The sequence below is a fragment of the Argiope bruennichi genome, chromosome 3 (genome assembly GCF_947563725.1).
Source record: "Argiope bruennichi chromosome 3, qqArgBrue1.1, whole genome shotgun sequence".
In the NCBI taxonomy this organism is placed as follows: Eukaryota; Metazoa; Arthropoda; class Arachnida; order Araneae; family Araneidae; genus Argiope; species Argiope bruennichi.
Window position 1 is genome coordinate 95,032,991 of NC_079153.1, and position 14,524 is coordinate 95,047,514.

The following is a 14,524-nucleotide window of genomic DNA, read 5'->3' on the forward strand; positions in this document are numbered from 1 at the left end:
GAAATATTTTAACTGTTATTGCATTTAAAATGATTAGTCATGTATTTTTTTAAACTTTAATTTACATTTTTTCAGAACATCGAGAGAAAAAAAAAGATAATCTGCTATATAAATTATTTATTCTTTCAAAATTATCACTTGAAATAGATTAGTTTCCATACTAATAAATAAAGGTAAGAGATTCATAATCACATATAAAGTATAAAACAATTCTTGAAGAATTTTGAGTCTAAAAAATTTAAAATATAATATTCTAACAAAATATTTGTATAAGTAATTGTAATGAAAAATATAATTTTAAATGGGCAGAAAATTTTTTTCACTTCAGTAAAAATTTATCATGATCAACATTCACTTAAAAATTAATTTCAATTTTTAAAAATTATGTATTGTTAAGCTTATAAAATTTATATTAAAAATTTAAGCACCAGAATCTTCTGCTAAATCTCTTTCAAACTGATCTTTAGCTTCCTTTAGCAAGTCCTTATCACACATCAGATCCAAAGCCACCATTGCCATTGATTTGGCAGTTATTAATGTGGTTGTCTGAGCTTCGGGAGCACCAGATGCTTTGGTAAATCCTACAGAGTGGTTGCAAGCTCTGGTTCCAATAGAATAGGCAGGGTGAATGCTAGGAACAACATGTGACACATCACCCATGTCTGAAGAAGCCATGAATGGGATTTTTTTAGGATTTCCGTCATCAAACTGTACACCTAAAATAGTTAAATTAGTAAGTTAAAACTTAAAAATTAACCTTGGCTGTTAAATTTAACTTTTCTCCTCTAAATTAAGGAAAGGACAAAGTCAAATTTTAAAAAACTAATTAGTAGTCATCGAATTGTTTAATGCATATGCATAATTATTCAAAAAATAGGAGCAGAATTAAAATATTTATTTCTTATAAATGACTATAGATGGAGACACATATAAAGTCTTATTTGATGTATTTGGTTAATCCCTGTAAAAGGCGGCTACTATTTGTATCTGAAGCAATGGCAATGCTGCTGAAAGATGTTTGCTATAGTATGTAAGAAGTGAATCTGTTGTTGCAATGTAACATGCATTTCATTGTAAATTCAACAGAGAGCTACTGTGTCATAAACAAATTTAAGAATAGTACAAAAAATTTTAAATTTAAGAAGAAAACATGTCTGAAGAAAATATTGAGCATATGAATACAATTTTTGAACATAGTCCTCGGAAATTTAATGCTATCTATAAGATATTAAAAAGATAGCATTTATAAACCTACCATGCTTGACATTCTTAGCGATAGAAAAGCAGTGAGCTCAATAACAAGGGATTAATTATTTCATGCATGACAAGATAAGGAACTTAAGTATTTCTTACATGGGTCATTTTCAAAATTCGGTGCCATTTGGAAATTGAAAAGACAAAAATAAAAAAACTTTTAATTAGTAAATTTTTTTAAATATTATTAAACAGACATTATTTCTGTATATTACTTGAATATTTTTGATACATTTTTTTCTTTTATATATTTTTAATTGATGTTTTTTTGGTCAGATATGATGAAAATTGTCATGTCTGTTACCGGACATTTTTCTTGTAATTTTAGTATTTAAGTTCAGTGTACAGTAATGTAAAGCTATATTTAATATAAGTATAGAGTCATTTTACCCATATAATAAAGACTTTCGAATAAAAAAATATTTCTTATGGTATTTTTATACTTCCGTTTGTCATGTCTGTTACTAATATAGAATTCTTACAAGGATTTTTTTAATATAAAATACTATAAAAAACAATTAATGCAAAATGTCTGTCATTCTTATATATACTAGGCAGAGTCAATTAATATGTAACTCTAATTGTAGCAATATTATGTCAATTTAAACTTTTTAAGGAAAATTTTGAAATGATAACGGACATGACACAAAGTAACAGACGTGACACTGAGTAACAGACATGACATAAATTCAGGAGCCAAATTTTGATGTAAAGCTTGAAAGATAGAATTAAGCTAAAATGTGTTTCTCTTTTAGTACATAACTTTTTACTATAAAATAAAAAAAAATATATGCATATATTATTTGAAATTCACAGATACAGAATTGGAACATGTGTACACATTTTATTTTTTAGTATTTTCTTGAGTTACAATGCTATTTATTCAACATCATATTTGGAGAGATCCACATCAAATATTATAATTGGCGACAAGAGCATCCAGTTAGATTTGGATTTGGAAGTTTCATTACAATATCCTCTGCTTCAATATTATATTCTTTATCATCCTCTCAAAAGAACTTTGCATGATTCCTGACTTTTTTTAAATGCTTAACTGTAAAATTGTTGTCCTGGATGTCAATTATTTCTGAAACGAAATATTTTATCGATCGTTTACCCTCCAATTTTACAAGTACGGAGCTTCCTTCTTGAATATCTTGTTGAAAATTGTTGGATAAAAGAGAAGAAAAAGATCTACAATTATTTTCTGCATTATATATTGTCATGGCTGTGCTTTCTTGTTCATTTTCTTTTAATGCAAATACATTAACTGTAAAACAGTCACAGACATTTTTCTGTCTGCAGAAACAGCTTAAATCCCTAAAAAACATTGAGTCGTTCCCAAAAGAAAAAATTTGATGTACGCTCATCGTTCCTTTTAAAACCGGAATATCAGATGGAATTATTTTTTTAAACATTTCTACATCTGTTTCACAGATATAATGAAGCTGAATGTTTGTTTTATTTATTAAAACATTAAACAGAGTTTTTGTATCAGGTATATCTGTCCCCTGTGCAACTATTTTGTCAGCAGCTCTCTTAATGGCTACCCCTATTCCATCAGCAGCACCCTTGCCGTGACCAGCCTCAAAAAAAGACCATGATCCATACTTATAACCATTATTTGCTATATGCTCATTCAAAAAGAAGAAATTTTTCTTCTGCCGATATTGCGTGGTAGGGCCATCAGAAAAAAAGTGGATAATTTCAACTTCGGGGGAAATTCTCTTAAGCTCGTTGAATATTGGCTGAAGGCGAGTCCAAATTGCTGCAGGACCATGGTCGTAACATTTGGAAATTGTGCAGAACGAAATTGGTTCATGCTGGTTTCTTAGATATAAAACGCCAGTATGCAGAGTTGCCTGCTTTCTCGATCCTCCGAAATGAAATGCCTGCACTTCTGTAGCATGTTTGCACACGTAATTTTCAGAAATGAAGTTTAATAAAGCAAATGATTTGATAACATTGCAAACAATCAATTCAGTAAATACAATGTGATAATAAAAAACAAAGAAGATAAGAGAAAAAATGAAAAACAAACATGCGCTTTTAAAAAGTAAGAACTTACATTTATTCCCTCCCCCCACACCCTTAAAAAATTCTTCCTAAAATATCAACTAAAATTTAAACAAAACAAACCCAAAAATTGAGCCATATTTCAAATCTTGGAACATGTCAAGTCTGTTACCAAGATTGTCATGTCTGTTACTATATAGAGTAACAGACATGACATTTCAAAGTACAAAAATTAAGGAGACTAAATAATTCCATAAAAACATGAAAATAAATTTTAATTAAAATTAAAAATCTAAATTAATCAGTTGAATAAATTAATAAATAAATATATTTTATACAAAATATTAAGGTAACAGACATGACATGCAATAAAAATACTTAACACAAAAAGGCTTCAGCTTCTTCAATCAAACATCAAACATTCAAGATGGCTGCTTGCATTTCTTTCTTAGAACATGTTTCACTGGTATACAAGTGTTGTCATTTCAAAATTTCAATCTTGTTGCTTAAAATGTTGAAAATATTGTATGGGAACAGACATGACTTAATGTCTGGACAGCTGTATTTAATTGGTAAAAATCATCTATTCTTCTTAAAAGGTTATTAAAACCTTCTTTATAACATAGTTAAAAGTATATTTCACAATAAAAAAATATGTCAGAATAAAAATTTTAATTTTTGGAAAGTAATGCAGCAAAAAACATTTTGAGTTTTATGATTTGGACAGCTGAATTTTTGTTTCCTCTCAACTTCTTTATTAGAAAAAAAAAATAAAAAATCAGATGAATTATTTTAATTTTATTGTTTCTCCACTGGAAATTGCCTGCTAAAAAGCATGGTACAAAGAAAAATCATTTAAACTTTATAACATCTTGTAAAAAAAATGTGTTTCCCATGGACAACAAATGGCACCGAATTTTGAAAATGACCCACATAGCAAATGAAACTCATACTGAATGTATAAAATAAAGATTTGAACTTTCTATTGTTGTTCATTGGAAATGAATATTTTAAATTTGTTCCTTGAATAATCTTATGTAATATATAATAGTTTTATTTCATAATTTGCATAGGCATTGAAAAAAATGTAGAAATAAATATATCAATGAATTTAGATAATCATTATCTAAATTATTAGTTATTACCAAAAAACAATTTTGAAAAAAATGTCATTAGACAACTAAATTGGATGGATGGAATGCTATCTAAAGTGATAATATAAAGAATTACATCTAAAATTGTTTAACACATTAAAACCAATATTTTATAAAATTGTAAGAGCAAAATCTATGTTTTTAGTTTAGATAAGCATAATAGTTTAAAACATGACATACAAGAAGTTTGAAGATAATTGATGGTCATTTTCATCACCAAATTATCATTTTTTTTAAATGATACTTTAAGCATTGTACCAATGAAATACTTGCAGCTTAAAGAATTATTTTAGAATGTTACATAATTTTTCAACTTGCACAAAATATTGCAAAGCAATGTATAATGCACACACTATAAGATATTTTTTACAGGTTAATTATAAAATGAAATAATTATCACTGTTTGTGGAAAAATGCATTTCTATATGTGCTGAAATCTTAACATTTTAGATCCGACTTTCAAAGTTTTTTTAAAAAAAAGTCTAATGACACATCCATGTTAGAATTCATCACATTTGTCACAAAAAGTACTGGGTCTAGATGTAATTTCATATACATGTTTAGTTAATAACCTTATAGTTTAAAGCCAATTGATACTCAACAAAAATTCAAAAAGTATACTTAAGTTACAAAACAGAGAGTCTGAAACAGAAAAATATGTACAAAGTTTTTATTTTAGCATTATGTTTCCCAGAAAGAATTGAATCTAATCACAAGAAATAGAAATTCAATATGGATTATTAAGTAAAGCGGTCAAGAAATGGTTCACAATTTTGTTCCACATCATTTAAGATTCAGTTTTTCTGAAGTTAATAACCATAAAACAAACTTTGGAACTTTTTCATGTTAAAAATATTGGAATGTACATAAATTACAACTTATATATAATCAATAAAATATCACAGGATATAAAATATAAAAAGGATTAAAGGATATAAAAACATTATTTTCTATGTAATTAGTTTTCAAGAAGAATGTTCCAAATACTCATTTTTATATTATCTAATAAATTATGTACCTCTTTGTAAAAATGTCTTTAAATTTTTGTGATTTTATAATAAGCTACCAACAAATTTTGCATTCTGTGTTATTTTAATGTTAGATTACCTGTCTAATTAAAGAATTATGTGATTACCAATATAAAATATTTGGATAAACAAATGTAAATCTGTCATTCATAAATTCAAATTTCAAATCATACACCTTAAATTCATACTAGTAACTAATTTTGACCTGACATTTATAAACCATTTAATTGTTTTAAATCGTGCTTTTCTGTTAGGAAAATTATGTATTATTTGATTAAAGTGACAGTAGTATAATTAAAAATTTAAAAAATGTTTTATCAGTTTTTACACCCCTAATTAAATGTCTAGTCATTTATTACATTCACATTGTTGGTACTGTAAAATACAAGAAATATGAATGAAGTAAATGAATATGAACTGTGTTAATTTTTGTATTTTAATAGTAAACGAATTTGAATACATACTTCAAGAGGTGAAAAAAATTTTTCCCCTGTATTTAAATTCGTATTTCTTAATTATAAATTTTTACAATACGAGATGTCTTCTCATAGTGTTGTTAAATATACTTAAAGGGTTAATCACAATGATCCTCCCTACAGACAATTATGTAAATCATAATGTAGTGTAATATGACCTATCTAAAATATCACAATCACATACACAGTAATCAGTTATTAGTATATCAAAGTTAACAAAGCTACTTAAACATGTATATGTGAATATTATTTTCAAATATTAATTGTTTTTTAATATCAATATTTTCAAAAAATACTTTTAAAATATCTGTGTTCTAGATGGTAAAACCAATACAGAATTTCTAACAATATCCCATAATTATAAGTACTGTTTTACTAGGAATAGCTTCTGCAAACAAAATGCATTTCAAATACTAAATAAATTACAGTTTTTAATTTCTTAATAATAAAGATTAACATACCTAATTTTTCTGCATATTTCTTATATCTTTCTGCAAGGACTTTATTAGTCATAAGACTTTTATATGCATTGTCAGTGTCATTATCAATTTCAACTTCACAGCCAGTTGCTACTGCAGCAGCAGTTATACATGCATCTACTCTCTTTCCAAGATCGTCTAAATCACGAGTCGTGGCAGCTCTATAGAAAAGCTGCATTTCAGTGTGACCAGGGATTATATTAGCTGCTTCACCTCCTTTGGTTATGATAGCTACAAAAGAAAGTATTTATTTTAGAGATAATAAGTCTACATAGGGTTTTCTAAAACTGTGCAACAAATTTTATTTTTATATGTCTAACTTATCCTCTATTTTAACAAGCAGAACACAGGTTCTCAAATGCAAAGTGGAGTTTGCAATTAGGAGTTCTCTGTCTCTTAAATTTTAAGATCCAGTTTTAGATTAATTAGGAGAAATTTCTTCATCTACATATTCAGTTTTTCACATATAAAATGGCTAATTACATTTTATCTTTTTCCATTTAAGTACAGTTCTATTAGCCATCAGGTGATACATTTTTATGGGACTAAGAATTTTTTTATCAGATCTTTTTATTTGAATTAGAAAATCTTAATAATAAAATTATTTATACATTTTGCATCACTAACTGGTCATTATCACAAACTTCTTGAATCAAATTATTATTAATATTATTATTTGATTTGTTCATTAAATAATGAAAGAATTTTTCGACAAGCAACTATATTGACAATAAAAATTTACAACTATCAGGAAAAATATATGCAGAAATTCAAAATTAATTTTAGAAATATGATTCCAATAATAATGGAAGGATATTATTATTCCATTTAAAGTAAATTTAATATATATCTAATTTCAATAAAATCCCCTCGCCAACATGCTTCCCTGAATTGTCATACAAAAAATATGGAAGAATGGGGAATAAAAAATGCCCATGATATCAAATCTAGATATTATAGACAACAATACAACAAATTCTAATAATTACAACATTTTAACTTTCAAGTAAGGTGATTTCAATCTTGTATGATAATTTTTTAAAAAATTCAACAACAAAATTATGATTCCATAAATAAATTTTTAACCTTATTTTATATTCTAAAACAAGTAAGTTTTGAAATTGCCATGACATAGGTAAGTATTAAAACATTAAATTTATTTGAAATATATTCAAAACACATGAAATTAATAAGTTTATTAAATTACAAAGAGCTGCTTTCAAATCATAATTTCATTAGCTCTATAGAAATTATAAAGTTAATCAAATTCCAAATCATTACACTTCCAAATATGGTGAAGAATAAAGAACATTTAAAAAATGAAGAACAAATATCCCCTTCCCTACACATACATGTATTATGAAAGAATTCTTTGTGGACATTCTAACCCAATATAAAAGCTCATGATCAAAATTAAATTTTATGGTTTTTAAACTTTCATGAGTGATAATCACATTTATTATTAAAAATATCAAAATAAAATTAAAAGGTGAACCGTGGCCTATTTTAAATCTAAAAATGATTGGATTTTAAATTTGAAATCAAATATGGGGTTATAAAACATTAGATAACAATATTTGCCATAACAGAAATTAAATATGGTAATCTTACAATGAACTCTGCAAGTGGGCTTTATGTGTTGACGAAGGAGAGCAAGGTTGTTGTAAGCACCAACAGCTGCATCTAAAGCATTCAATCCTTCCCAAGGATAACCTGAAGCATGAGCTTCTTGACCAGTAAAATTTATTATTTTCTACAAGAAAAAATTGTTTATAAAGAAAAAAACTTTCACAATGAAACAAATTTATTGTTCTAAAATACTTGTGAAATATGAGACAATATATCAAATTCATTGGACAAATTTCACCAGAAATATTAATATATCAGAAGTATACAGTTTTATTTTAACAAATGTTTTTAATTTTTTTAATTAGTTTTACTATATTTTGAAAAATGTTATGATATTTTGACAATACCTTTATTAAAAATACATATTAATTATCATAAGCACAATAGTGGTATTAAATAATATAAAAAAATAATAACTTGATTTTTTAAAGTATAAAACAGAAGAAAATATGGAATTCTTTAAAGCAAAGAAAATTAGTTAAAAAAATGCTTAGTAAATATGAAACTTTGCATAATATTTCAATGCTTAATTAATCATTTTTCAAATAAAAAAAAAAGCTCAATTTTATATGCACAAAAATATTTTACCCGTTTTATACCAATGAAAGGTGGATACAGATGGTCATCTGGAGCTGGATGAACCATTAATGCTGCATCAACATCTTTAAAAGCTCCTCCATTAATTAAGGTAACTTTACCACCACCACCTTCTTCAGCAGGTGTTCCAAGAACTATTACCTACAACAATTACATTTTAAATGTTATTAGATATTTACATTAAAATAAAAGTTTATGTATAATATCTAATAATTTAATATAGTTTAATATAGTTAATACATAATATCAAGATCTACATATTGAGACATGTGCCTATTTGTACAGTAAAATAGATACACATTTCTGCAGTGATTATCAGCAGCAATATTCTAAATAAATTATTTCTATTCAGAAAAATAAAATTAGGCAGTTTTTAAAATTAATATATATAATTAAATCAACATAATGAACAGATACTAACCGGGTATATTAAGTATGCTCTAAAACATTTTAAGCAGATCATAAATATCAAATTTCTTTCAATTATATAGATACTTGGATTTGAATCTCTAATATAAAGTTTTTGTAAGATCTCCAATAAATTTATTTGAAATTAAAGATAGGATACATTTCAATCAATAAATTTTGATGTGAAATTAGAATTATATAAGAGATAATGCTACATTAAAAAATTCTTAATCATGGTAACTTTTGAAGGAAGAAAAAAAAAAATTAGCATAAAAGAATATCCAACAATTAGATTATTAGTTGTACAATGTATCAAGAGTATTGTGGAAATTAAATATATTCAGCACTGTTTTGTTTTTGAACAATTAGAAATAAATAAAGAAATATCACCATTATTTCTTATACCAGCACATTCTTTGTCTAATTCATACTTTTGTAAATATGATTGGCATTTAAAATGAATAAAAATGAGAAGTCACTAGCAAGCAGAACCAGCCACAAGATAAAATTTTAAAAGCATTTATATCTTGATTCTAAAAATCCATCATATTTTCTATATTACTTATCTGTGTCATGATTTTACATAGAAATTACTTAATTTCATTAAGCCTTGAAATAGCTTTTTTGTTTAACTACTTAATATTAAAGCTTAATCAAAAATAGAATATTAAATAATAATTTTAAAATATAGATTGTTTTATTCTTGGATTTTAATATTTCATGATTTCAATATTATATAAAATAATTACATTTAAATGTTAAAAAAATAGTTTACTTCCCTAACACATACTCCATTCTGTCTTTCACTCATTCTCCTCATACAAAACCATCCCTGTCAGAGCATTCTAACGCTGCTTAATTTACAATTACACCATTGATGTGCACTCTAATCACAGCCCAAAGCTAATTTTTAAACTGCTAGAGATAAGCCATTCTTTCTACTAGAACAATGTTTTACATAATGTTAAAAATTATATTTATGTGTATCATTCAATAAATGAATTGAGTAAAACACTAAGAAGTCTAAACTTCCACTCTTTTGTGTCTAGAACTCACTGAGTTATAAAGCTTTGAATTTCTTTATTTTAGACCTATTCGAAGATGATGATCAACTTTGGCCACTAAAATAGTATGAAATCCTCCATAAGGTTTCTTATCTCAATCAGTTTTGAAATGAAATTTTCTTTTTTAAATGGTAGCTGGTCAAGAATATTATATTAAATAGGAATGATATAAACTGGAGCGGTTTATTTAATTTTAGAATTCATAAACTGTTCAGTAGTAAAATCATTCCCTCAAACAATAATAAAAGAACTATGTCATTTAGAGCAGTTTTTCAGTTGAAAATATATGCCTATCACTAAAAACTTAAAATTTTGTTACCCTACTGAAAAAAAAGAAAAGAAAGCTAAATGAGAGGGAGAAAGAATAAATAACTTCATCTGATAGGCCAAACTTTTTATTTAAAATAGTTTGGTTTAATTAAAAGAAGCAGTAGATCAATAAAGCTCAGTTTAATATAATTGTTATATGTATAGCTCTTGTTTACTTACACAATGAGAGTATGAATTAATAACTGTGAGAGAAAAATACCTGATACTGTATAAATCAGTAATATAGGTAAACAAAGGATACATGTATCTGAAAATATAACTAATCTTTTCAAAAGTATTATTTTCTAGTATCCCATATTTTTACAATACTACATGTATGTATGTTATTTCAAAGTAAAAATATGAAATTATGGATGCTGCACTTTTTCTTTTGAGCAGGTTGCAGTGAATAAATATGTATCTTTGATGACATTTAAATTCATTCAGTTAAATGCTACACTTTATATAATTTTAAAATTCTTTATGTTTTAGAAAATTTCTCTTTATAAAAAATGTAACTCATTTTAAAATTCTTTTATTAAATACGATATTGAGTATGATGCATTTTAAAATAAAAACGGTAGCAGAAATAAAAATAAATGGAAAAAAAGTGAAAGAATGAAAAAACAAAACGGTTTTGATTATTAAATGGGAGAAATACAATTGCATAAGCTATTGAGAAAGAAAATTAATTAGCATACTTTTCCAGCAATATCAGGAAATGCTTCTAAAGCAGCTTTGATAGCAATTCCAGCACCCAAACCAGATTCAGCTATTAAATTATGGCCACATGCATGTCCTATCTTTGGCAAAGCATCATATTCACAAATTACAACTACTGCTGGTCCTTTTTCTGCAAATGAATTTTCACAACAATAAACTGGTTGATAATCTAATTCAAAACAATATAAAATATTAAATTCTTTAAAAAACTGAAGGGGGAAGTTGATAGGGACATTTTTGAATAATTCTCAGTTTGGTTTTGTGGAAGTTATATATCTTCCATTTCATATTTAATACCATTAATTATTACGATATAGAAGATAGTTAATCAAATATCATCAGAATTCTTGATTCTGACTAAAAAAACAATTTTTGTATTTCAAATTAATCTCATATTTGTTGAATTACACCCAGGTTTTTATTTATTAACCCTGCTTAACTTATCTGCCTTTCTTAGAATTAACTGAATGATCATTTTAACCCCCCCCCCTCTTTTCCCATTACTATTAGACATACACTGAGATCGTGAATCTCATCTTCAAACTATTGAAAAGAATGGAAAATATTTTTACATTTCATCATCAAAATTATTAATTTAAAATGATGTTTCATCAGCCAGTAATCTGAAGATTAATAAATGTAGCAATTTTGAATAATGCTGATATACAATGTTTTATGCAATTTATTTTAAATTTTATTACTTATTAAAAATATAACAAAAACTAAATAACCAACTGGTCAACTAATTCTTCTGAATGAAGTCATGAAATGAGCAGCATAATTCTAATGATACTTAATTACAGAAAATATTAAATAATATGGATACTAAGATCATATATTTATTGGGATGTACTTGCTTACCTCACAAGATACTTGTAAAGTACCTAACTAAATACTTTGGAGAATGACATTTTCTCACAAGGGATACAACTCTACTTAATGGTTAAACTATATGATTAATTAAATAAACATACAATATTGCAGCTTGCTAATTAGATTTAAAGATTGCAAGCAAATGATTTGAAATATATAGCAAAATATATTTTACAAGCAAAGAATTGCAGTAAAAGTTTTGATAAAAATGAGCAATCTAGAATTTATTTTTCCCTTTCTTTATTTAAGAACGTTTTGAATACAATCAATCAGCAGATTATTAATAGTATTTAAATAAAACAGAATTTCAACAATGAAAAAAAGAGTGGCAAAAGATTTTTTAAATATGCAATATTCATTCAGTTGGTATAAAGAGTTTAATATTATCATAAAGATTACTGTTTTCTCATAAAGTCAGCTGTGTGAATTTAATCATTCACTTCAAAACAACAAATTTTACTCTTGTATAGTTTTTTTTAATGCATTAGCTGTTTTAACAATAAAACAGGTAGTATTTTTTGATAATACTCCAATTATGGAGACATAATCAAAAAACCTACCAAATTTTAAAACCTATAATCGTTTTTATTATTATTATTGTTGTTGTTGTAAGTTTAGTATAAATTAATTTCAACAGTTAAGCTAAGTGATGAGTGAAACCTCATAAACAGAAAAGTATGCATGTTTACTTAAATTTAAATGTGCAAACAAATAAACTTCAATGCTACTACAGATGTACAGGCATATAAAATAAGAGAGAAGTTACAGAACACCTGGGTATTCACTAAGTACTATACCCAATAGAAAACAAAACATTCAAATGAAATAAAAAAATATTAAAAATCATTCTAACGATTGATGAAGTAAGTTTAAATAAATAAAAATGATTTTACAGAATTTTTAACACAATTATTTGAAATAACAGTATATTACAATACGAAAAATATTAACATGTTAATTTAATTAAATCAAATAAAGTATATTTTTACAGAAGTGAAAAAAAAAAAGGAATAATTACTTCGAGAACTGAATTCTGCACGAAAAGCTGTTGGTAAAATGTAATTTCTTTCCACATTAAAACCTTTCTTTTCAAGTGCATTCGTTAATAAATCGTGAGCAAATTTTTCTTCAAATTTTAGCTCTGGAAACTTCCAAATTTCTTGACTAATATGGTTTAAGAAATTCGCTTCATTATCAATAGTTTTGTTAATAACATCAAAAAGTTTTTCATCCATATTTATCACCGATTATTTGAAAGCAAAAAAAATATCAGTATTATTTATCTTACAAACATCAAATTTTAATAACTAAACCAGAAAATTTATATTCTTTAAAATATTAAAATAATATCTGGAACAAGACAGGGCGACTGTAAGATAATTCAATATCTGACGTGTGTAAAAGTTGATTTATCAGACAATTCTCAAACTATCTTATTTAGTGAAGTCACATGGCCGGCTCATATCGCTCCTTTGACACAGTCAATAGATAGTAAAAGCTGTACTACTGCGCATGTCCTGTATAGTGAGCAGAAATACGAGATATAAAAATCCCAATGTATACTAGTAGCTATAACAGGCATTTTAAATCGCAAGAAGGCTGGTTCAATAAATGAAGATTTCTCTTTAATGTTTTGAAAAAGAAGTTATCTTTTCCCTCAAATCACCAATAAAGATAATCTACATACAACTTACAAGGGGAGGGCACTGTTGGAAAATTGAGTTTGTTATGAGATTTAGTATAACAATAGTAATTTTATTAATATATTTTATTTTAATATATACTTTTAAGATGTTCATTAATCAAACTGTACTACACTTCGCGTTTAGTATCCAACAGAATGGTTACTAAGGTGATTTCGTAGCCGCGAAGTCAAAGTTCGGTCCTTAAATTTTTATTTCAAAATTGTTCAAATTAAACTAGTGATATACAAATAGTTTTAATTACTATTTCTTAATATTTGATTTATAATATAATTTAAAAAAATTAATTACAAATATAAATGTTTTTTAATTAAATATTTCAATTACATTAACAATTTAAAGATAGTTTTAATTAATATGTTGCACATTTTTTATACAAAAATAAAAGTTTATTCTCCTATTCAAATTATAATTTAATTTTTACAAGAAATATAATTACTAAAAGAATAATTTTTTTAATTCTAAATTATTTCAATTAAATTAAGAGTTTAGAGACATTTTTGATTAATATGCTGTTCTCTGCTCATTTTTCATGCAAAATTATTTTCCTAATGCTTGAATTATAATTTAATTTTTATGAAAAAAATAGCTATAAATATAACTGCGACTTTTTTTAAATTTCAAAATTATTTAAATTAAATCAACAACTTACATGCAACTTTAATTAATATGTTATTCCGTTTTTTCCAAAAATAAATATTCATTCTAATATTACTCTAATTATAATTTAATTTTTATCACAAAAATAATTATAAATATAACTTAAATTATTATAATTACTTTTGTCATAAAAAAAATATTCCTTATTTTT

At 25.6% G+C, this 14,524-nt stretch overlaps 1 protein-coding gene across 1 annotated transcript; it reads right to left on the reverse strand.

The window, feature by feature from the left end:
• Window positions 1-132: 132 nt before the first annotated feature.
• On the reverse strand, window positions 133-13,478 carry LOC129964127 (peptidase M20 domain-containing protein 2-like). The gene is made up of 6 exons (XM_056078817.1): window positions 13,029-13,478; window positions 11,116-11,267; window positions 8,625-8,774; window positions 8,019-8,160; window positions 6,390-6,638; window positions 133-716 (listed from the first exon to the last, which is right to left on the reverse strand). The coding sequence occupies exons 1-6, from the start codon at window positions 13,243-13,245 to the stop codon at window positions 421-423; spliced, it is 1,206 nt and encodes a 401-aa protein (XP_055934792.1). The 5' UTR covers window positions 13,246-13,478; the 3' UTR covers window positions 133-420.
• Between the last annotated feature and the right edge of the window lie 1,046 nt (window positions 13,479-14,524).

Excerpts from the sequence above, each read along its gene's own strand:
- LOC129964127 (XM_056078817.1), bottom strand. The coding sequence starts at position 13,245 with ATGGATGAAAAACTTTTTGATGTTATTAACAAAACTATTGATAATGAA. Across the intron at positions 8,775-11,115 it reads TTCCTGATATTGCTGGAAAA|GTAATAGTTCTTGGAACACC; the intron begins GTATGCTAATTA and ends TAATTGTTGTAG. Across the intron at positions 8,161-8,624 it reads CTTTCATTGGTATAAAACGG|AAAATAATAAATTTTACTGG; the intron begins GTAAAATATTTT and ends TTTTTCTTGTAG.